At 47.6% G+C, this 24935-nt stretch overlaps 1 protein-coding gene and 1 long non-coding RNA gene across 42 annotated transcripts in view; one reads left to right on the forward strand and one right to left on the reverse strand.

The window, feature by feature from the left end:
- Window positions 1-15579: 15579 nt before the first annotated feature.
- On the reverse strand, window positions 15580-16234 carry LOC134759175 (uncharacterized). The gene is made up of 2 exons (XR_010135110.1): window positions 16201-16234; window positions 15580-15882 (listed from the first exon to the last, which is right to left on the reverse strand). It is a non-coding gene; the product is annotated as an uncharacterized lncRNA (long non-coding RNA).
- A 778-nt stretch (window positions 16235-17012) lies between these two features.
- Window positions 17013-24935, forward strand: part of PARD3 (par-3 family cell polarity regulator) — a 705875-nt gene continuing 697952 nt past the window's right edge. For 39 of the 41 annotated variants that reach the window (XM_031015292.3, XM_031015300.3, XM_063710161.1 and 36 more), the window contains exon 1: window positions 17018-17142. In XM_031015292.3, coding sequence (XP_030871152.1) covers window positions 17023-17142 — 120 coding nt within the window. In that variant the 5' untranslated portion in view covers window positions 17018-17022. Of the gene's footprint in view, window positions 17143-24935 lie in introns of all 41 variants that reach the window. The other 2 variants (XM_055352954.2, XM_055352955.2) reach the window with 1 other exon arrangement.

Genomic DNA, 24935 nt, shown 5'->3' on the forward strand with positions numbered 1-24935 from the left:
TTTTATTTTTGTTTGGTAGGGATAGGGTTTCACAGTGTTGCCCAGGCTGGTCTTGAACTCCTGGCCTCAAGCAATTCACTTGCCTCGGCCTCCCAAAGTGCTGGGATTATAGGCATGAACCATGGCACCTGGCCTGAACTATGTCTTTTTTTCCTCATGGATAATGCTTGATTTATTAGTATTAAAAAACAGTTCTTATGTACAAAACAAGCTGATTTTTTAGGGTTAAAAGCACTCTTTAAAAATTTAAATAAAAGTTAAAGCATGGATTACATGGGGTTGTTTTTCCTGGAAGCACTTAAGTGATTGAATATGCTACAATGAAGATATCAAACACACAACAAGAGGGCAATGGACAGGAACTTGGACTACACAGCCCCTTGTCACAGCTTCTGCTTCTGCTGCTGCTTCTTCTTCTTCCTCTTCTTCCTCTTCCTCTTCCTCTTCCTCTCCTCCTCCTCCTCCTTCTCCTTCTCCTTCTTCTTCCACTTCTTCCTCTTCCTCCTCTTCTTCTTTTTTTTTTTTTTTTGAGACAGAGTCTCACTCTGTCGTCCAGGCAGGAGTGCAGAGGTGCAATCTCGGCTCACTGCAACCTCCACCTCCTGGATTTAAGCGATTCTCCTGTCTCAGCCTCCCAAGTAGCTGGGATTACAGACATGTGCCACCATGCCCACCTAATTTTTTATATTTTTAGTAGAGACAGGATTTCACCATGTTGGTCAGGCTGGTCTTGATCTCCTCACCTCAAATGATCTGCCTGCCTCGGCCTGCAAAGTGCTGGGATTACAGGCGTGAGCCACCACACCTAGCCACCTTGTCACAGCTTCTGACCCAGCAGATGTTAACTGTGGATGGTACATGCCCATATTTGAAAGCAGAAGTGAATTACTGCTAAAGCCAGGGGTGCACAATGTGTAGACAATTCACTTGCATGTTGGAATATCAACAAAACCATAACATGGAGTTGTGAATCTCAGGTGATGGATGAAAGTTTGCTGGACAGTTACAATGTAAACGTCATGACCCATCAGTGCCCAACACTGATTCAGTCTCTACGTTAGCCACAGGCACTGCAGTGGCCTCAGAGCAGAAGGCACAGGATACCAAGGCAGCATCCCACGGCCTCAGCATGGAGGACCTGAAGCCACTACGTTTAACCAAACTGCAGTGCAGAAGAGGCAGGCCCACAGAAAGCCATCCAAAGCACTGGTGGTGTCGTTCAGGCACACCTCTAATTGGGCTGCAGTTCCTGGAGGGTAGGTATGGGGAAGTCTTGTCCCCAGAACTAGGCTTTGAATGTCATCTCTGCCCAAGGTGTTTGGGGATCAAAAGTCTAAGCAGCGCTTATTGGTGTGCACAAATCAAGAAAAGAAAATGTAAAATGCAAACGTTGTGTTATCTTTTAGGACCATGATTAAAAATGAAGAAAACGCTGGGCATGGTGGCTCACGCCTGTAATCCCAGCACTTTGAGGTGGGTGAATTACTTGAGGTGAGGAGTTCGAGACCAGCCTGGTCAACATGGTGAAACCTTGTCTCTAAAAAATACAACAATTGGCCGGGCGCGGTGGCTCATGCCTGTAATCCCAGCATCTTGGGAGGCCAAGGCAGGTGGATCACCTGAGGTCGGGAGTTCAAGACCAGCCTGACCAACATGGAGAAACCCCATCTCTACCAAAAATACAAAGTTAGCTGGGCGTGGTGGCGCATGCCTCTAATTCCAGCTACTCGGGAGACTGAGGAGGGGAATCACTTGAACCTGGGAGGAAGAGGTTTTGGTGAGCTGAGATTGCTTCATTGCACTCCAGCTTGGGCAATAAGAGTGAAACTCCATCTCAAAAAAAAAAAAAAAATTAGCCAGGCGTGGTGGCGAGCACCTGTAATCCCAGCTACTCGGGAGGCTGAGGTAGGAGGATCGCTTGAACCTGGGAGGTGGAGGTTGAAGTGAGCCAAAATTGTGCCACTGCACTCCAGCCTGGGCAATAGAGGAGACTCCATCTCAAAAAAATAAAAAATAAAATACAAAATCAAAATGAACAGTAGTCTCACATAAAAGGAGGTTTATTTACATGTAAAGACTAAGTGTTGAAATAAACCAAGAATGCATGATTGGAGAGGGAAGAAACTTTTCTGACACAACTGTACATTTGGTTTTTGCTTCCTGGTTGATTTTACAATCTTATAAAAAGAATTGTTTTTACAAAAATATCCCCTAGCTTGATTCGTTTTCCCAAGGGCCTTTTTTAATCCTTTGATGTTTAAACCATTCTTTGAAGCACCTACCTTGCATTGTGCTTGCAAATGTTCTCTTCAATTTTAACAGTCTAAAACTGATAGATCCTCCCTGCACAACGGCTCTGCCTGTGATGACAGCAGCTCTCCAACGTCGTTTCCATGAAAACCCCCCTATTTCAGGAGATTGCAATTTCACTCCGTGCATATTTGCACCAGATGTTTACAACCTCTGACAATCAGATGGTTAATGAATTATTATCACATTGATGAGCCGCCTCGGATAGAGCAAGAAATGGTCATGAACAGCGCTTTGTTAGTTTTTTTTCTTCCCTAAGGTATGCAATTTTGGAGCTAAGATAACTTTGCTCACGTCTCTTTGTAGTGGAGCGGAAGTAGGGGAAGAAAGACAGGAAAGAATGGGGATGATTTAGAGAGAAAGTGTTTGATCTTGCTTCCTTTCTCGCTGCATCTCATTCAGGCTTCTTGCTGCTTCGTACTTCTCTTGAATAGCACCCACCTTCCCCCTTCCATGGTAACTGCAATTATTAACATTTCCTACTCATCTTCTCTTCCCCTCAACCCCAAGCACTGAGGGGGAAAGAAAGGAAAAGTGGAAGAGCCTGAATAATAGAAGTGCTTTTCCAAGATGCATTTGGACCATGCAACAAGGATGAACTGGACCCAGGGCCTGGAAAAGGCAGGAGGGTTGCACTTTTACTCCCTACCCCATTATTATTATTTTAATTTAATTAATTTTTTTTTTTTTTTTTTGAGATGGAGTCTTGCTCTGTCACCCAGGCTGGAGTTCAGTGGCATGATCTCGGCTCACCACAACCTCTGCCTCCTGGGTTCAAGCAATTCTGCCTCAGCCTCCTGAGTAGCTGGGATTACAGGCACCCGCCACCACAGCCGGCTAATTTTTGTATTTTTGGTAGAGACGGGATTTCACCATATTGGCCAGGCTGCTCTCAGACTCCTGACCTTGTGATCCGCCCACCTCAGCCTCCCAAAGTGCTGGGATTACAGGCATGAGCCACCGTGCCTATTTTGTTTTTTTGAGACAGAGTCTCGCTCTGTCACCGAGGCTGGAGTGCAGTGGCACAATCTTGGCTCACTACAACCTTCACCTCCTGGGTTCAAGCGATTCTCCTGCCTCAGCCTCCCGAGTAGCTGGGATTACAGGCGCCTGCCACCACACCCGGCTTATTTTTGTATTTTTAGTAGAGACTGGGGTTTCACCATGTTGCCCAGGCTGGTCTCGAACTCCTGGCCTCAGTTGGTCCACCCACCTCGGCCTCCAAAAGTGCTGGGATTACAGGCATGAGCCATCGTGCCTGGCCCCCACCCCATTATTTAAATACTGAGCGCACCCAGGGACCAGGATGTCACTCTGTGGAGCAGCTACTCTAATCACAGCCCTTCAGTGAATGCTGTCATACTACCCCAGCTTCCCGCCCCACCACCCATCACCCACCACCCACCATCTACCCATCACTGCTGCCCAGCCCAGGCCTATAGCCATCATCTTCCTTGCTGCTGTCGAGGCCAAAAGCTAGGTTAAATAACCATTTTCTTCCAGAAGCAGTTTTAAATCACAACAGAATTTCTTTACATTTACAGGGTCTGTGCTCTCCACGGTAATTATAATATCCTACATTCATTAGGTGGATCTCTTTGTACTGACATGAAAAGATGTCCAAGATATAAGTGGAAAACATTAAATTGCAAAACTTTCTTCATAATATAACATTTTATTTAAAAATATATTTACATATATAGTAATACATGGAACTGTCTGTTAAAATGTAACTTTCTACTGCACGATTAAGGTCTGATATCAGATATTAAATGACACAGTCCACCTTGGAGGCATCTTCAAAGTAAATACTGAAAACTGGGGTTCTGCGACTGTTTATCTTACCCCCCCACACTTTTGTTCTTTTGAGACAGAGTCTCGCTCTGTCACCCAGGCTGGAGTGCGGTGGCGTGATCTCGGCTCACCGCAACCTCTGCCTCCCGGGTTCAAGCGATTCTTCTGCCTCAGCCTCCCAAGTAGCTGGGACTAAAGGCATGAGCCACCACGCCCAGCTAATTTTTTTGTATTTTTAGTAGAGATGGGATTTCACCATGTTGGCCCCAGCTGGTCTCAAACTCCTGACCTCAGGTGATCTGCCCGCCTCAGCCTCCCAAAGTGCTGAGATTACAGGTGTGAGCCACCAAGCCTGGCCTCCCTTCTCTTCTCCATCCCCCTTGACTTTGCCAATAAGCAAGAGGGAAAGAGGATAAAAGAGAAAGAAGACCAGACCATACCACCTTCAGGAAAGGAAATGTCTTTGAATCAAAGCTGAATTGATGAATGAAATCTCAAACCTCATTTCTGATTTGACACTGTATTTTGTGATTGCACGACAGTCTTCTGAGCAAGAAAATTGAGGGGACTGCCAAGTTTCCAGCTAGCAGGAGAGGAAAAGTTCACCACTAAATAATTTTTTTTTTTTTTTTTTGAGATGAGAGCCTCATTCTGTCGCCCAGGCTGGAGTGCAGTGGTGAGATCTTGGCTCACTGCAACCTCCACCTACTGGGTTCAAGCGATTCTCCTGCCTCAGCCTCCCGACTAGCTCAGACTCCAGGCACGCACCACCATGCCTGGCTAATTTTTATATTTTTAGTAGAGATGGGGTTTCACCATGTTGGCCAGGTTGGTCTCAAACTCCTGACCTCAGGTGATCCACCCACCTCGGCCTCCTAAAGTGCTGGGATTACAAGCATGAGCCACTGGGCCCAGCCTCCACTGAATAAACTTTAAAAAGGCAGAGGGAAACAAAAATGAAGTCGAATTTCTATGACATTTCCCTGTTGGGCTTAATGGAGAGACTAGGTTCATAAACAGAGGAAGATGTCTGGAAACAGGATGTAGCAAATTCCAGATATCTCTTGTGGGGGCGGGGGGAGTGGTGGTTGCGGATGGGTGTTACTCACTTTTTCTCCTATTTACATTATGTCTGAATTGTGTTAACAGAGCATGATTATTTTTGTAATCAGAAAAACCATAATGATAAACATGCACCCCTAAAATATTAGTGGAAAAAATCACTGCCCTTGATGTTTCAAAGACATTTGTAAAATATTAGAAAGAGGGCAAGCTGAAAATGAAATAGGAACCATAATCACTGATATCTATAGAATGTATTACGTTTAACAAAACATTTTCGTTTAAGAATCTTATTTGACGCCGGGCCTAGGGGCTCATGTCTGTAGCCCCAGCACTTTGGGAGGCTGAGGTGGGAGGATCACTTGAGCGCAGGAGCTTAAGAGCAGCCTGGGCAACATAGCGAGACCCTCTCTCTACAAAAAGTTAAAAAATTATCTGGGTGTGGTGGCGTGCACTTGCAGTCCCAGCTACTTGGGAGACTGAGGTAGGAACGATTGCGTGAGCCCAGGAGGTGAAGGCTGCAGTGAGCCATGATCATGCCACTGCACTCCAGCCTGGGTGACAGAGCAAAACTCTGTTTCAAAAAAGCAAAAAGAAAACACCTCATTTGATTGTTACAGCAACCCCAGAGTTATGCACTTGAGTTTTTTACATTGTACAGAGGTAGAAATAGCGTCATAATTATTGGTTACTTAACGTGGCCAACGACACTGCCAGTGGAGAGAAGGCTCAAATTCAGGTCTTCTGGGTTTAAATCTCGTATTCTTTCCATTTCACAATGCAGAGTGCTGTTCTACAATGATATTTACTTGCCAGAAAATATTCTCCCAGCCCACTCTCAATGGATGCACAAGATTCCCTAGTGCACATGATGTAATAAAGCCACACAATTACAGTCTGCAATAACAGTGTTCTTCTGAACTATATTCCACATTCCCCTATAAACTGTGGAATCTTTACATATTTAACACCGTTTTCCTCATCTTAAAACTGATACTCCTAAGCCAAGTGTGGTGACTCACGCCTGTAATTCCAGCACTTAGGGAGGTCGAGGCGGGTGGATCACCTGAGGTAAGGAGTTCGAGACCAGCCTGGCCAACACGGTGAAACCCCATCTCTACTAAAAATACAAAAATTAGCTGGGCGTGGTGGCGTGCATCTGTAATCCCAACTATTCTGGAGGCTGAGGCATGAGAATCACTTGAACCCAGGAGGCGAAGGTTGCAGTGAGCTGAGATCATGCCACTGCACTCCAGCCTGGGCAATAGAGCAAGATTTCATCTAAAAAAAAAAACAAAAACAAACAAACAAAAAACCTGATAATCCTACTGAGTTCCATACCTGTCAATGACCCTATAATTTTCCTGTTATCACAGTATTGAACTTTAGTTATCTTTGTTCTCTTCATCCATTTTATTCTATATCTGCTCATTTTACAGTTGTGTGTGTGTGTGTGTTGTTTTTGAGACAGTTTCACTCTGCCGCCCAGGCTAGCATGCAGTGGCTTGATCTGGGCTGTAGTGGTGAAGGAGGTGCTGCAGTCCGGGGACCTGAACTTCTCCCACCCGAGCCTGCCTACTGCACACTATGCCCTGCCTCCAGGTGTACTCACCTTGCTTCTGGTCACCTGTGAAGCTGGACACTCACCCCAGAAATGCGGCCAGTCACAACAGCCCAGTCACACCACCATTAACATCTCATGCTACTGAACCTGAATAGGTGGAGTCCAGTTTGTATCTAGACCCTTATCTGCAGAAGAGCCTGGGAAACAGAGCATTAGCCTTCCAGCCTCTGCAGCACAGGAAGACATGTTAGGAGAGCGCTGAGATGCTCATTGCCAATTAACCGCATCCACCTCAATGATGCAGTTTCATTTTTAAATTTTTATTTATTTATTTTTTGAGACAGGTTCTTGCTCTGTCGCCTAGGCTGGAGTGTAGTGGAGCTATCTCAAATCACTGCAGCCTCGACCTCCTGAGCTCAAGTGACCCGCCCATCTCAGCCTCCTGAGTACTGGGACTATAGGCACACGCCACCACACCCAGTTAATTTTTGTATTTTTTGTAGAGATGGGTTTTTGCCATGTTGCCCAGGCTGGTTTCCAACTCCTGATCTCATGCAATCCTCCTGCCTTGGTCTCCTGAAGTGCTGGGATTACAGGTGCGAGCAACCATGCCCAGCCTGCAGTCTTTTTGATTCTTTCTTAGAGGAACTCCTCAATCTGTTTGTAATCCATTTCCATCCTGCCCCACAGAGGTTTCTAGACTTTGTTCCCGTAGTAAACTACATATTGTATTACAGAGGCCTATTTATATCAATCTCCAGCCCCCTCCTAGCAGGAAGAGAACATCCTTGAGGGCAGATACTATATCTTATCTTTTTATCACCATTAGTTAACATAGTGCTTGACAAAATACTAATTGCCCAGTAAAAGTTGAATGAAGGAATGAATTTTCTGCAGAAGACTGGAAGATCTACAAGGATGCCTTGGAGGCATGTGAAATCAGGGGTTGTGCTGCAGTGGAAAACAGGCTTGAAGGTGGCTGAGGCACCAGGATCCAGGGTTAGGACCCAGGTATTCAGAGAGAGGACACTGGGGAGGATGTGTGGCCTCAGGGCCACAGCTTACAGACCCCAACTTATTTCTGATGGGCAGCGTTAGGCCCCTGGGAAAGTTTCTGAGGGACTTAGGAGGAAGCATGGTGCCTTGGTCTCTAGCTGTGGCCAGTGAGGTGGGTGAACAAGCTTGGGGTTCACCCTGGAGCTTGGGGAGCGGAAAGGTGTCCCAGCCTGGGGCAGGAGGGATAGGCTGCAGCAGCGCAGTGCAGAGTGCGGCAGTGGCCATGCCAAGGAGGGCAGCAGAGGGAGCTGGAGGCCCCAGCACCTCGGGGAGGGGAGCAGCTGTCCATTCAGGGGGAGCCCTGATATCTCCAGCTTTAGCTGCAGGGGGCAGGGCACTCCCCACCCCAGAATGTCTGCTTGTTACCATTCTGCCAGGATGGTGAATTGGATGCCACTTTAGCTGATGTGACTCTTTTCCAAGGCAGTTTCTCAGTCCCAGTCTTGTACTCCAAATCCTTCAAAGACTCCTGTCTGAATAAACAGAGTAATTTGTGCACAAAAGGCCCACCACTTATCAGTTCCCCAGATATACCTTTTTTTTTTTTTTTAAGACAGTCTCACTCTTTTGCCCAGATTGGGGCTCACTGCAATCTCTGCCTCCAGGGTTCAAGTAATTCTCATGCCTCAGCCTCCCGAGTAGCTGGATTACAGGCATGCACCAGCACACCTGTCTAATTTTTGTATTTTTAAAGTAGAGACTAAGTTTCATCATGTTGGCCAGGCTGGTCTCAAACTCCTGGGCTCAAGTCATCTGCCCACCTCAGCCTCCCAAGGTGCTAGGATGACAGGCATAAGCCACCGTGCCTTGCTCCATAATATACTTTTCACCCTTTTCCTCCGGCCACTCACTTCCAAGAATCCTCCAATTCCACAAAGCTTCCTGGTCACCAGTGCTCCCGTTCCTGCTTCCTGCACTTGCTCCATGGGACACCCTGCCTGAATTACCCTCAGCGCCAGCCTTAGGATGCAGGGAAGAAAGGCTATTGTTCTCAGCTCCACACCATTGCTGGGCTCATGAGGATCCACAGCAGCAAAGGGAGGTTGTGCTGGCAGGCACACATGCACACACACACACACACACACGTGTGCACTCACCTATACACAGACACATGCAGACACTAGTGTGTCCAAAGCAAAGAGGGCCACACTCTCCACTTTCATGGCCACTTCACACATTGCATTCCGTGTTCACCTTAAAGCTTTTGAGATACTTTCCTCTGCACTAAATGTTCTCTTGACATTAATTTTAACCCGATTTCAATTACATAAAACTAGAGGGGACCATGTAATTCATTTTCCAGTATTCTAGGCCCCACGTCACACTAGGAATGACCGTAAGTTCAAACATCCATAACATAATTTATTCAACCATTACATAATATATTCATCCATTACATAATTTATTCAACCCATGAATTAAGAACTTTTTATGAGCCGGGCGAGGTGGCTCATGCCTGTAATCTCAGCACTTTGGGAGGCCGAGGTGAGCGGATCACCTGAGGTCAGGAGTTCGAGACCAGCCTGACCAACATGGAGAAACCCTGTCTCTACCAAAAATACAAAATTAGCAGGGCATGGTGGCACATGCCTGTAATCTCAGCTACCTGGGAGGCTGAGGCAGGAGAATCATTTGAATCCAGGAGGTGGAGGTTGTGGTGAGCCAAGATCGCACCATTGCACTCCAGCCTGGGCAGTAAGAGTGAAACTCCACCTCAAAAAAAAAAAAAAAAAAAAAATTATGTACTGATTTCTAGGGTCTCACATTGAATATATTACAATACCTTGGCTCTAATTGGTAGACAAGTTTGAGACAAGTAGTGGCTCTCAAACTTCACTGTGCATTAGAGTCACCAGGAGGTCATCCTAAAATATAGATGACCAGGCCAGGCATGATGGCTCATGCTTGTAATCACAGCATTTTGGGAAGCCATGGTGGGATGATGGCTTGAGGCCAAGAGTTCAAGACCAGAAAGGTAACATAGTGAGATCCTTGTCTTTATTTTTTTTTAAATTAATTAATTTTTTTTGAGATGGAGTCTCCCTCTGTCACCAGGCTGGAGTGCAGTGGCGCGATGTCGGCTCACTGCAACCTCCACCTCCCAGGTTCAAGTGATTCTCCTGCCTCAGCCTCCTGAGTAGCTGGAACTACAGGTGTGCCACCACACCCAGCTCATATTTTTGTATTTTTAGTAGGGACGGGGTTTCACCATGTTGGCCAGGATGGTCTCGATCTCTTGACTTCATGATCTGCCTGCCTCAGCCTCCCAAAGTGCTGGGATTATAGGCGTGAGCCACCTCATCTGGCCTAGATCCCCATCTAGATAAATAGATACATAGATAGATAGATAGATAGATAAAAGAAAGGCTGGACGCAGTGGCTCACACCTGTAATTCCAGCACTTTGGGAGGCTGAGGCAGGAGGACCACCTTACAACCAGCCAGGACAACATAGGAAGACCCTATCTCTACAAAAAAATTTTAAAAAAATTATCCATGCATGGTGGAAGACACCTGAAGTCCTAGCTATTTTGGAGGCTGAGGCAGGAGGATTGCTTGAAGCTAGGAGTTCGAGGCTGCAGTGAGCTATGATTGTGACACTGCACTCTAGCTTGGGGTACAGAGCAAGATACTGCCTCCGAAAACAACAATAACAACAACAACGAAAGATTTCTGTGGGTTCTGGATCTACCACTGCAGATCTACTGCCTTGTGTTCCATCCAAGTAAACCTCCCCAGCTGGAACAAGCATGGTGCCTCTGCCACGACACTGAGCGAATGAAATTCCAAAGCACCACAGAGAGTTTTTGAAATTGAACTCCCGGCTTAATAGGGTGACTTGACAGAGGGGGGAGGGATGAGTCAGCCATTTAAAATCAGGTACAGGGGATTACTGGGGCTGGATGTGCACTGGTACAGCATACCAGAATTATTACACAGAATGTCAGGGGCCCGGGGCGCTGGGCCTCATCTGAAGCAGCCTCAAAGCCACTCGCCTCCTCTGACACCCGTACGTCTGGTTCTGGAGAACCTATTGGGAAGAGGACTTTCCTGCTCCAGGTAGGTTGGAGGCAGTGCTGGAGAGGCTTGAGGCTGGAAACCCAGATAGGGCCATCCTTCCTGCCTGCCTGCCTTCCTTCCTCCCTCCCTCCCTTCTTTTTCTTTTCTTTCTTTCTTTCCTCCCTCCCTCCCTTCCTCCCTCCCTTCTTTTTCTTTCCTTCCTTCCTTTTCCCTTCCTTCCTCCCTCTCTCCCTCCCTTCCTTCCTCCCTCCCCTTTTCTTTCCTTATTTTTCTTTCTCTCTTTATTTTCCTCCCCTTCTTTCCTTTGCTTTCTTTTCCTTTCCTTTCTTCTCCTCCCTCCCCTCCCTCCCTCCTTCCTTCCTTTTCTTTTTCCTTCCTTCCTTCTTTTCTCTCTCTCTCCTTCTTCCTTCCTCTTTATCTCTTCTTTCTTTCTCTTTCTTTCTTTTTTCTTTCTTTCTTTCTTTTTTCTTTCTCCTTCCTTCCCTTTTCTCTCTCTCTCCTTCCTTCCTTCCTCCTTCCTTCCTCTTTCTCTCTTCTTTCTTTCTTTCTCTTTCCTTCTCTCTCCTTTCCTCTCTTTCTTTCTTTCTTTCTTTCTCTCTTTCTTCCTTTCTTTCAGATGGGTCTCACTCTGTTGCCCAGGCTACACTACAGTGTGCCATCATAACTCACTGCAGCCTTGAACTCCTGGGTTCAAATAATTCTCCTGCCTCAGCCTCACCAGTAGCTGGGATTACAGGTGTCTGCCACAACGCCCAGCTAATTTTTTATATTTTTAGTAGAGACGAGGTTTCACCATGTTGGCCAGGCTAGTCTTGAACTCCCGACCTCAGGTGATCCACCTGCCTTGGCCTCCCAAAGTGCTGGGATTATAGGCGTGAGCCACTGTGCCCAGCCCTATTTTATTTTTTGAGACAGTGTGTCACTCTGTTGCCCAGATTGGAGTGAAGGGACATGATCATGGCTCACTGCAGCCTCAAACTCCTGGGTTCAAGTGATCCTTCAGCCTCATAGCTGGAACCACAGGTGTTTGCCACTACACCCAGCTAATTTTTAACTTTCGTATAGATAGAGTCTCACTATGTTACCCAGGCTGGTCTCAAACTCCTGGGCTCAAGTGATCCTCCTACCTCAGCCTCCCAAAATCTGCAATTACAGGCATGAGCCACCATGCTCAGCTAGAACTGGCATTTATAAAGCATCACCAGGAAGCACCTCTTCATATCACTGGACTTTCCAAATCCTGCCTCCAGTCAAGGTGGCCCGCCAGAAAGTGAGTGGCTTAGGTGGCTTTATTCCACTCTGCTGCAGATTTGTCTTTAACAGAGTTGAGTGTTAATATCACCAGCTCTGCCAGCCTCCACCTTGTTCTGCCAATTTTCATGGACTTCACCAACAAGCTACCTCATTCTTCAGCTCTGGGACCTGGGAAGGAGGGAGATATTTGACTGGGGACTTGGGCTCTGAGTGGTGGGTCATGGCAAACATGGGTGCTTACTTTCTGCAGGGATGGGCCTTTTCTGGCATTCTGAGGCTGGGTGACACCGGGGCTTCTAGAAGTGGTGATCTCAGCCTGGACTCAAGCTTTTGCAAAGTGGGCTCTCTCAGCAGGGCAGTGCTGACATACCTTCCAGCAGTGTCTGGGAACCAGAACAGGAGAACGAAAATGCAGAGAAGGGCCAGGCATGGTGGCTCACACCTGTAATCCCAGCACTTTGGGAGGCTGAGGTGGGTGGATCATTTGAGGTCAGGAGTTTGAGACCAGCTTGGCCAACATGGTGAGACCCTGTCTCTACTATAAAGTATAAAAATTAGCCGGGCGTGGTGGTGCACGCCTGTAATCCCAGCTACTTGGGAGGCTGAGGTGGGAGAATCCCTTGAACCCGGAAGGCAGAGGTTGCAGTGAGCCAAGATCGTGCTACTGCACTCCAGCCTAGGCAACAGCAAGACTGCATCTCAAAAAAAAAAAAAAAAAAAAAAAAAAGGCAGTGGATACTTTGGTGATGGTTGCTGATGGACTGGTTGAGGGCAACCCTGGAATATTTTGAAGGGGGCTCTATTTGGGCAGGTGAGGACTTGGATATGTATTCCCAATGTGTCATGAAATTTTATGAATTATAAAAAAATTTTCATGAATTTTGACTGAAGACACCAAAGGCTCTGGCATCTAGAATTATACAGTACTAGTTTTTCATCCATTATTAATATAAAGGGAATCACTGCATCTAGGTAAACTAGGTAGATTTAAATACAGCTGTAAGGCTTTATCTGGTTGGTGGAATCAGTGTTATTAATCCTCTGGATCATATTTTTAAAAAACATCCATATTCTTATTAGGTATTGAATAGTTAAACGAATTGATGTACATAAAATGGTACCCACATATCCTGATGTCATCTCTGTTATGAAAGCTTCCCCCTTCTCTAGTACTGCCATAAACACTTAGCTGGCACTGAATATTTAATGTCTTGAATTATAGTTATTGGAATAGCTATCTTATTCTGACCTCTAGATTGTCCTTCTTTTACTCACCTTTATAATTCTGTAATATTTAGCCAGTGCTTCCTGCAAGGAAGGCCTTTACTAACTGCATGTGGAATCAAATTTAAGTGAATTGAGTGCAGGCCTGAGAGTCAGAGCTGGAGTTTTTGGTTGTAGTCCTAGCCCAGTCACTGGAAAGTTGTATCACCTGGCTAGTCATTTCTTTGAGCCTTGGTCTTCTCCTGTCCTCCTCATCTCTCCTGCCTCCTCCACTGTCATCATTTGCTATCCTGTGCTGGACTTTGTTACCCTCTGCCTTCATTACGGTAACTGGACTGTACTACACTATACATTCCCATGTGGCAGCGTGGCATCATGTACTGTTTTTTTTTTTTCTTTTGAGACAGAGTTTCATTCTTGTTGCCCTCGGCTCACCGCAACCTCGGCCTCCTGGGTTCAAGCGATTCTCCTGCTTCAGCCTCCCGAGTAGCTGGGATTACAGGCATGTGCCACCATGCCCGGCTAATTTTGTATTTTTAGTAGAGATGGGGTTTCTCCATGTTGGTCAGGCTGGTCTCGAACTCCCGAGCTCCGGTGATCTGCCCACTTCGGCCTCCCAAAATGCTGGGATTACAGGCGTGAGCCACCATACCCAGCCGTACTGTTTTCTGATATATTATTTTATTTAACATTCATAACTTATGACCAGGTGCCGTGGCTCACACCTGTAATCCCAGCACTATGGGAGGCTGAAGCAGGAGAATCACTTGAGGACAGGAGTTCAAGACCAGCCTGGGCCACATAGTGAGACCTTATCTCTACAAACAATTTAAAAATTAGCTGGGCATAGTGGTATTTGTCTGTAGTCTTAGCTGCTCTAGAGGCTGAGGAAGGATTGCTTGAGCCTGGGAGTCTGAGGCAGCAGTGAGCTAAGATTGTGCCATTGCCCTTTAGCCTGAACAACAGAGCAAGACTCTATCTCAAAAAAAAAAAAAAAAAAAAAAAGAAAGACTGACTCATAACCTATGAGATCTATGAGATGGATATGGATATGATAAGCTCTACTTCTCTACTTTTCAGCTGATAAAACGGGCTGGAGAAAGAGTGACTGTTGTGTCTAAGGCACTAGTAAGTGGCCAAATACGGATCTGAACCTAGATCAGTGTGATGTCCTATGTACTCTGGTTATTACTGAAAAATGACTTTCGATTAGAATTATTTTGAGAAAGCCCCACTCTAATTTATTATACTCAAGCTAGTATACCCCTCTGAACTAGTGTAGCATCAAAACTAGTATACATTCTCTGCTGCGCGGTGGCTCACGCTGCAATCTCAGCACTTTGGGAGGCTGAGGCGGGTGGGTCGACCAGCCTGGCCAGCATGGTGAGACCCTGTCTCTAACTGAAAATACAATAATTGGCTGGGCGTGGTGGCGGGCACCTATAATCCCAGCTACTCGGGAGGCGGAGGCAGGAGAATCATTTGAATCCAGAAGGCGGAGGTTGCACTGAGCCGAAATCACGCCACCGCGCTCCAGCCTGGGCAACAGAGCGAGACTTGGTCTCAAAATAAATAAATAAAAAAAATAAAAAAAATAAAAATAAATACATAAATTTAAAAAACACAAAATAAAATAAAGTAGTATACATTCTAAACTAGTAGTATACTCTCCCAATGCATGAAAACAGAAACAACACCTATAATTATCAGTAATTGTTGTTGTGGATCCAAGTATCTATGTAAGAAGCAAAAAACCCACAGCAACAGTTGTTGTCATCGTTGTCACAAACTTAATTACTGGCTAGAAATGTCTAGTGCTGCAGCCAAACAGCAATAGGAGGAGCCTTTCCCATGGCTGAGTGGAAGGAGGGAAACCTAGACTATTTCTGGGTCTGCCTTGAGCTTTCTCTGCCGCCTTGGGCAAGTGACTTTGGCCCTGAGTCAATGTCCTGGAGTAAGATGGGGCTAACACCACTGCACTGATTTGCTGGGACAGGTGGTGGAAAGTGGTGGTCCAGGGTTGGGAGAGGAGAGGAAGGGCAATGTTTCCTAGGAGAAACTGCACTATGCTGGGGCAGCTGCGGTGCTGCAAAGCGCAGGGAGTGTGGCAAGCGGACGAACCTCGTTTCTTGTTTCCTTGTTTTAAGATTGGAGGTGGAGTGGGATAGACGGTCGATCGCCAGCTCTTCCAGCTGTTAAGTGCTCAAGTTCTGCGCCAACCCAGGGGAACTTGATTGCTTTCACGTCCCTTGGAAACAACTGGCAAAAAAGAATTTCACATAGTCTGGAAAGGGCTTGGGACAGGGACCACTCTTTGCAGACATTTGTCATTCTTTAAACATAATGACATACATTTATTAAGGACTCATAGTCCATAACTAAGACAAAATGAGCTTCAGTTACGTTCCCTAACTCGGTCCACGTTCCTTTAGAACGTCTCAAGCCCGCATGTCACTCATCGCGGAGTCGCAGCCTTCCCCTGGGTTCGGGCGTCTGCGTTAAGCGCCGGCACATCGTGGGGATCCCCGCGTGAGATTTCTCTGGGGCGTCGGAATAGACTGTTCACGGATTCGCGTTAGGATTGCTTATGCTGCAGAACTTCAAAGAAATAAATGTATCAGAATTGCGATGTTTAAGTTCTAATCTATTTAAGCGGGTGGGTCAGCAGAGGGTCAACAGGAAACTTCAAGGTAAATAGTGGCCTCTGGAAAAGGCCCGGTCGCTCACGGCTTCCCCACTGTCTCCCCAGAGCAGACTATTAATTCTTGCGTTTCAGGCAGAACTGCCGCTGCCGGCCCTGCAGCAGAGCTAGGGAGCGGGCAGGGCAGAAACCCAGCCGAGCAAGCTGCAGGCTCGAGTCCCCGCGGGCGGAGAGGCTCGGGCTGGAGCCTCCGGGGCGGTGAGGAGGGGACTCACCGCAGTGAGCACAAACTGCTTTCCCCGGGAGCGCCTGCACCCAAAACCCTCCAGTTCGAGGAATGGGATTAAAAGTGACAAAGGAAGAGGAAGGGGGGCTCCGTGGAGACCTCTGGAGGCGTGGAAGGGGCGTCCCCGAGGAGGGGCGACGCAGCCCTGCAGGGTGCTGGGCGGGCGGGGTGAAGGGGGCTGGGGGGCGCCTGGGCCAGGGCTGGTGGGGGCAGACGGCCGCCTGCCCGTGCTGGCACTGGGGCTAGGGGTCCCGCGCCCCCGGAGGGAGGGAGGGAGGGAGGGAAGGAGGGAAGGAGGGAAGGAGGGAAGGAGGTCGGCCCCCGAGGGCGGTGGCGGGGGCGCGAGCTGCGGTCCTGCGCTCCGCCCCGCGCGGGTAGCCGGCCGCGCCTCCCCCTGCCGCATGTGCGCGGTGTTGTGTGCCCTGCCCTGCTCCTCCCCCTCCCCTCCCCTCCCCTCCCCTCCCGCCGTCCCCTCCCCCAGCGGCCCCGAGCGAGCGCCAGCGCCACACAGCCCCGGGCAGCCGCCGGCGAGCGCGCCGAGACGCCGAACAGGTGGCCGGAGGCTGCGGGCGCCGCGGCGGGGAGAGGCGAGGCAAGCCCCGGGCGAAGCGAGGCGAGGCGAGGCGAGGGCGGCCGGGCCGGGCATGCGAGCTGGGCGGCCCCCCGGCGTCGCCGCCGCCTGCCCGCGCCCCTAGCCGCCCGCGCGCCCGAGTCCCCAGCGGCTCCTCCGCGCCTAGCGTCCCCGGTCCCGGCCTCGGCTGCTCCGGCTGCGCTCGGCGAGGGGCGCGGGCCCGCCCGCGGCGGCGGCGGCATGAAAGTGACCGTGTGCTTCGGACGGACCCGGGTGGTCGTGCCGTGCGGGGACGGCCACATGAAAGTTTTCAGCCTCATCCAGCAGGCGGTGACCCGCTACCGGAAGGCCATCGCCAAGGTGAGGGGCCGGGGGCGCGGGCGGGGAGGGGGCGGCGGCGGGGACGGCGCCGGGATCAATATGGCGCTTCCTGGAAGGGGGAGGAGAGGCGCAGGGAGGCGGGGAAAGGGAAAGTGCGGCCGGGCGGGCCTCGCGGGCGCCCCCCGCCCCGGACTGCGGGCGCCAAAGTTCTCCGCGCGGGCCGGGGCGCAGCCTCTGGGGCACCCAGCCGGGTCCCGCGGCCCCCGCCCTCACCCTCCGCCCGGGAGCTCCGGCCTCGGTAGCGCGGGGCGAGCCGGGCAGCGGCGCATAGGCCGGCCCTGGGCGCCTCCCCGGAGTCTGCAGACCCAGCCAAGCCCCGAGCCAGCGCGCGGGGGGCGCAGGCCGGGAAATCCAGCCCCAGGCCTCTCCCGGCTCCCAGGCCCCGGGGGCACAGGCCGGGGACTGGGAACTTTTGGTGTGAGGAGAGTTTCGTGACTGCCCTCCCGACGGAGGCGGGTTGCGAGCCTTCTGTCTCCTCTCCCTTCCTCGGGCGGGGGCGGAACAGCGGCGGGGGGTCTTTTCCTCCATGTCCCCTGCTGGTAGGGGCCGGCAGGGGCGGCTCGGCGCGTCCGGGGTCTGCAGGGTTTGGGGAGTCGCCGGCTTGGGGTCGGGGAGGCGTTCCCGGGAGGGCCACCGCTGGCACTTGGCACTCGCTTGCGAGCATTTACTGAGCTGATCCCACTTGCTGGGCTCTGGAAAGCACAACCTTGGAAGAGTCGCGGAATGAAAAGTTTTCCTGCGAGGACCTCAGCTCCTACCTATCCCGGGCTGGTTCCATGTGGCTGGGCTGCGGGGCCGGGCCTGACTTGGGAGTTGAGTGGATTTCCCTTTTTCCTGGTGGACTGATAACATTGTCTCCACTTCACAGCATTCCTCTACTATGTGTCAGAAGTGAAAAGGCGTTTTGTTAAATTGTTTTACCGACTGTGTCTGTGTTTGACAACAGCCCACGCTGAAGTTTCTCCCAAGCACCCGGGGATATATTTCCTTTGTAGTAGAGTCCTCTTTGGTGGGGAGCGCATTCGTTTGGGTGCAGTATTTCCCATTTGTTCCCGACAGTGGCCTGGCCCCTGTGGGAAATGACGTTGGAAAGTGGCTTGGTCAGCCCTGTTGAGCGTACACAGGGTACTCCGGTGGCATCTTCAGTTCTCTCAGAAATTAAGAAGTAAAAGCTTTTTAGACTTTTGTTTTGCTTTTAGTATATATTGGAAAAAATAGCATAAATTTGACCTTTTAAAGATAATTTTGGGGGACGTTTGGAGACCCGACACAAGGATGGAAGACGTTGGCTTTAGTAGCTCTGTTATGTTCCTTACAGTTGAACTCTTTTATTGAAAAATAAAATTAGTGGGAATTGGGCACCTGTTTATCTTGCAAAGCTGACGAAGGGAAAGAAAACCATCTAAATGGACATTTAGCATTTTTAAGTGTTGTTTATGTGTGACAGTTTATGCTTTAAATGTTCCAAAAGAGTTCTCAAATTGTTCAGGCACTCTGGAAACCAACAAAATAAATCGTGCAAGGAAAGGGAAATAAAGTAATATGCACTCTGCAGTACGTCTAGGCTCCTGAATAGGAAGAGGGTGGTCAACATTTTCTTTCACTTTACTAATTTTATGTGATTAAAATTGTTTTACCTACTGTGTCCCATGTTTCATCCTGCACAAAATAGACATGGGCTGAACTGCCTGTTTGGCAGTAGTTCAAATGTAGTTGTTCGAGGCATTCGTTCCACAGAAATTCTGAAGCTTTGACTGTGTCCATGGCACTGTTCTGGGTGCTGGACATCTAAGGGACCCACTGGCTGTGAGAGGCTGAGCAAGAGGCTGCGGGGTCCTCCAGGTGAAGGAGCTGGTGATGACATGGGGAGAAGAGGTGGCCTCTGGGATGCTGGGTGGCTAGAGTGCAGGGCCTTGGTCACGGACCTGGTCCTTATTAACGATTAGCAGTGGTTGTTTCACTGGGCGTAGAAAAGGGAGTGCAGTTTTCTTAAGGGTGTCTGGGAAGGTGTCACAAAGAGAAAAGGGGCCTATGAGCTGAAGGAAGGGAGGGTGATAGTGACATGGGAGTTGGAGATGAGAGGGAGGGTCAGAGATGGGTCAGGGGTTCCAACACTTACATGCTCTTTAAGTACAACTTGGAGTTCTGTAGGTGAATTTTAACGGGGACTTTGCAGTATACCAAGTTCAGTCATTGGATCCCAAGATTGTTGACCCTCAAATGTTGCCAGAGCTGGAGTGTCTTCTAGGTCTCCTTTTTCTCGTTTTTCTTCTGAAATTGCTAGACAATGATTAAGATTAATTTTTGGTCTTTCTTACTACTTTTCCCATTCTATATTAAGTGATGAGGAAGTGTTAATATGTATTTAACACTGTTTTAACTTTTATTCTCTATCTGTTCCTTACCCGTATTGCCTAATAGAACAAGAGAAATTCTGTGTGAAGAATTGGGTGGCTGGATAGTTGTGGAGTGGTGTTTAGGTTGCTAGGTGACATGTGGCTTGATGAACTCCCATCTGGTGGGGAAAAATGTGGGCAGATCATGTTTATGGCTTTGTACAATAACCAACCAAGCCAAAAATAAAAAATAAAAAGGAAAAGAGAAAGGTCCCAACTCTCAAATCACCAAGGCTTTCTCTGCAGTAAACATTTTCTGGTGTGGTGGGGCTAATTTTCTGGCATTGCATGTGAGCTGTTTTCTCTTCAGGTTACACAAATCAATTTTTCTGGATAGTGAAGTGTCATGATTTAATACTAGACATGTCCTCAGTGAGTAGATATTTGAAGGCTTACGCTTAGTCATGTGTGACATTTCTTTTTTCCTCTCCTGAAAGATGGTTTTGTGGTTGTGATCACTGATGGGTGGGAATAGCTGTTCATCCTCATCCACCCATCTGCGTTAGGAGCCTCGCTGAGGACAGTGCGGTGCTAGACATTGGGAACCGCGTTACATGGACCGTTCTCATGAGGGCGCAGGATGGGAGGATGGACTGTGTCTGCATCTGTTCTTCTGCGCTTGTGACCTGACATGCGTGATTCCAGGTGGACATGGTGCTGAGCTGCAGCGCTGTGTGGGGTTGGTTGAAGGGCTGCTGTGTATAAAAAGTCATGCTCTATGAAAAAAATATAAGACAGAATTCATGCAATTTTCAAAAAAATGTATAATCTAGGAGACAGGAAGAATATATAACAGTATAAATAACAGTAGGTGGTAGCATTAATTGGCACCAGTGTGATACAGTCAGTAATCGCTTCTGGATTTTGGAGTTGGGTGCTATCATTATGGGGTGTGTGTGGGAGTCTCATTTAGTCACTAGGATTTGAACTGGGCTTGGTTGGTGGGAAGGCTGACCTTGATATAGGGTAGTGCTTGCTAACTGGGTAAGGCACCTGCCTGCAGGGGCAGATGGGCTCTGGGTCTGAGGTCTGCATTTGGGGTCTAGGTGTGTGAATCTGCAGAATGTCTGATACGATTCTGAGAAGTGAAAGGGAGGGCATTCCAGGAAGGCAGTATGGACAAAGGCGATTCAGGCATTCGGCCCAGGGGGTCAGGATCAGACTGAGGAGGACGGAATGCCAGGGCAAGACCCTGAGACTTCGTGCAGTAGGAAGGACTGTGGTGTTTAGCTAAGAGTCAGGGTAACAAGTAGTTCTAGGAGGATGACCTGAGCAACCTTAGATGAGGTTTGGATGGATAATTCCTTAGCATTTCATTCTAAATAAATGTTGCTGAGTGACCAAAAGGGGAAGGAGAGAGTGAAGGGCAAAAGTGAGGGCAAGGAGGTGCTGGAGCCCCTTTACTCACTGTTTCCACCTCCCTCATAGCCCTCCTCTCAGCCTGTAGGGGAGCTTTGGATTGGGTTTGGTGACTTAGGTTTACAGGCCATTTAAGCTTGGGTACACCAACCCTACGGAGCCCCATTATCTCAAGTGGAATATTCCCTGGCAGGGTTAATGTAAGTATTAAACAGGATGATGAGAGGGAAACTCTAAAGTCCTGGGCCCGGCCCATACTAGCTGCTCCGTAAAGATGAATGGGATCACCAATATGTTTTATCCACCAAGCAGTTTTACACCCAGGGAACTTTCCCAAGTGTCCCACTATTGCTGCTTGGATTTTTCCTCTTTACTTAAAAACGCAGCATGTAATTTCATTGAAGGATAGGTAAGAATGTGAGATTGAATGACATGCAGCACCACAATCAGGAGAACAAAATTGTGTGTTGCATGTGTGTATGGGCTGGGGAAGTAAAAGATGCGGGTGTTGGCTTGATTACAGGTTGATTATTGGGGCCTCTGGCTTCTGTCCCCAAGCACATCACTTTAGAGTGATTTAATAGCAACCTGTTGTTATTACAGGTTGAGCATCCTTTATCCAAAATACTTGGGACCACAGAAGTATTTTGGATTTTTCTGGACTTTGGGATATTTTTGTAGATATAATGAGATAGGTTGAAGATGGAACCCAAGTCTAATGTATTGTTAGAATTTATGTTTCCTACGTACCTTATACACATAGCCTGAAGGTAATTTTATGCAGTATTTTTGTGCTTGAAAATAAGTCTGTGGTAAGTACTTACATGTGGAATTTTCCAGGTGTGGCGTCATGTGGGTGCTCAGTAAGTTTCAGATTTTGGAGTATTTTGGATTTTGGATTTTTCAATTAGGGATGCTTGACCTGTATTTTTTAAAAAGTTGAGCTCATGGACAGAAACTTTTGAAAATGTGCTTTTTTGGTGGCGGGAGACTGTTGATTGGTAACATAATGACAGTCATGGTTTTTATGAAAAATCTTGTGGTTGGTATGGAATTTTTCTGTGAATAAATGTATGACTGCATGTTATTCATTTACAAGCGTATTGAAACTTTTAAGAAAATAGTTGTACTGTTGCAGAGATTGAAAGAAAATAGAGGCAAGCATAAAAATAGTGAAATGAAAGCAGCTTTATTATTATTTTTTTAACATTTTCTGCCTTCCCTCTAAAAAGGAAAAAAGAAACTAAACGTTTTTGAAAGGCTGATCTTTCCAGAATTCAAGTCACATTGTCCTCTGGTGATGAAGCGCCTTTGTCCCGCGTTCTCCAAGTCCTGCCTTCTGAGCACAGCCTGTCCCTGTGGGGACCCCTCTTGCCTTCCAGCCACTCCTTCTGCAGCTGCTCCACCCCCTGGGACTCACATACACTTTGCTGCCTCTGTTCTGGCATTTTCTGTTTCTTCTGCCTGGAATGTTTGCTCCTTCCTTGCACTCATTCGTGAGTCTTAGCCCAGACAGCCATCTCCAGGAGGCTGGCTCTCCATCCCAAGCTGCTACAGGATCTTTCTCCCTGCCTGCTGCCTCTCCTGGGGACGTCCTGGGTGTAGCTCCTGTACCGACTCAGATGCTTGGGCTGTGCTGTGTGGTTTTCAAGTGTATCCGTGCGCCCTTCCTGCCTCCGGGTGAAATGCTTGAAGCGGTGGCTGAGCTTCAGTCTTGGTGAATTGCCCGTGTCTGTCACATTGCAGTCAGAATGTTGAGTAAATAGAAAGTTGAGAATCAACATGTTACACTGGTCTCACACAAAAAATACACTTCTGCTGAGAGGACTATCATCAGCACTCGTGAATTTAAAGGACTTTAAGGTTTGGTGTGTTTGACATACTGGCACAAACAGCTTGTAATGGAAACTAAGATTTAATGAGGTTTGGAGTACTTAGAAGTTACTCTTTCGTATCAGCTGTCTTGAGGGAGTTCAGTTTGTTTTTCAGCTCAAGCAGAGGACCCTCCTGGGATTCGCACTGGGCGAGGTTCAAGGCAGGTGGCCAGGGCTGTGTGAGAATCTGGCCCTGGAACACACCTATGCTTGGTCTGGCGCCTCTGATTCTGTCCGTTGAGATGCTTGGCTGAGTGCCAGGACTAAGTAGGAATGTTTAGGATCTGAGATTCTCAGAGAGAATCTGGCGGATGTGAAGCGCTTCTTGGCTTGTGGTAGACATGGATAAATTGGTTGTGGAGGGAATATTTAAAGTCACACTTGGATGCAAACCCACAGACGGATCCTCCATCTGTCCTGGAGGTTCTACCTCCCCACAGAGTTGGGTGCAAGTTGGTGATGTTGAGCTCCCCATAGATGATTAGAGCTCTCGGTATTTTTTTTCAAGGATGGAAATAAACATGTAAGATTGGGCCAGAAGGTGCTTTCTATAGGTAATTTTCCATCGGGGGAGATGGCATGCTAAGCCCACACAGCATGCTTTCATCCTGCTTGGCCACTCGCTCAGCATTCCTGGCTGGGACCAAGGTCAATGGCAGTAGAGCTGGACATCAGTAAATGTATACAGTTTTACCTGTTTTGGGTACCTTTTCTGTACAAAAGCAAATCTTTATCAAAATAAATGCCGAGTTCAGTGAATAAAGTAGAAAGGTGACTGATTTTTTTTGTCTTTTAGTCATTATTTACAAGTTTTTTCTTTCTTTCTTTTTTTTTTTTTTTGGAGACAGGGTCTTTGTCATCCAGGCTGGAGTGAAGTGGTGTGATCTCTGCTCACTGCAGCCTCAACCTCCCAGGCTCAAGCGATCCTCCTGCCTCAGTCCCCCAAGTAGCTGGGACTACAGTTGTGTGCCGCCACACCTAGCTAATTTTTGTAGTTTTTGTAGAGATGGCATCTCGCCATGTTGGCTAGGCTGATCTCAAACACCTGAGCTCAAGCAATCCACCTGCCTTGGTCCTCCAGAGTGCTGGGATTACAGGCACGAGCCACCATGCCTGGCCTAAATTTTAGCAAATAAGTAAAAATAACTTTGTTTTAACTTATTTAGTAAATAAGTAAACATTTTAGTAAATAAAGTTAAAATAACTTTCGTGTATAGGTCTGTGCCTTCTTGCATCTGGCTTGCTATCTTTACGTGGTTTTTGCCATTTAAATATTACTTTTGTGTATTCCTTTTTTCTCCATCAACTCATATTGATCCTTGCAAGTAAAATTTCAAGCTCCACATCCAAGTGACTTTAAATATCAATTATTTATTTTTTTCACCTAAACAGAGTATATTTTGTATATAGTCTCTGTACTCTATTCTGTATATATTTTATATATACTCTTTATATATACACACACACACAAACACACAAGAAATGAAAATGTGTACACAAAAACTGTACATCAGTGTTCATAGCAGCAAGCCCACATATTGTATAATTCTGTTCCTATAACGTGACCAGAGTGGGTAGCTCTATAGAGACAGTAGAGTGGTGTTTCGCTAGGACTGGGAGTTTGGAGTCATGGAGACTGTGAATGGGTATGAGGTTTCTTTTTGGGATGATGAAAATATTCTAAGATCGTGGTGTTGGTTGCACAGTTCTATTCAAGTGTATACTTTCAATGGATGGAGTTTATGGTTATGTGATTATATGTCAATATAGATGTTAGAAAAATAGACTGTATAAGCCACTATGAACAACGCTCCATTTTTAGGTATTTTGTAGTTCTGAGCATTTCATAAAATGACATGTATATGTGTATCAGAGATGCTCAAAACACTTTAAATGAAAACTGGCTGTCTTCAGGAGTTTTCCATATAGTGTGGAATCCCTGCTTTCTCAGGCCTGTCCAGTGTGTCCTGTTTACTGTCTAGTAAGCTCCTGGCTGCTGAGCCACCAGGTCCCCTGGTCTCTGTGTGCTACCCCCTACCCCCTCTAAGGGCTTCACCAATTGTTCTTTAGCCAGAGACTCCTTCTACCCAGCTCGCCAGCTACCTTTGTGCAGCGGAGGTTGAGAATGCCCCAAGGATGCACG

Source organism: Gorilla gorilla, chromosome 8 (assembly GCF_029281585.2).
Source record: "Gorilla gorilla gorilla isolate KB3781 chromosome 8, NHGRI_mGorGor1-v2.1_pri, whole genome shotgun sequence".
NCBI lineage: Eukaryota > Metazoa > Chordata > Mammalia > Primates > Hominidae > Gorilla > Gorilla gorilla.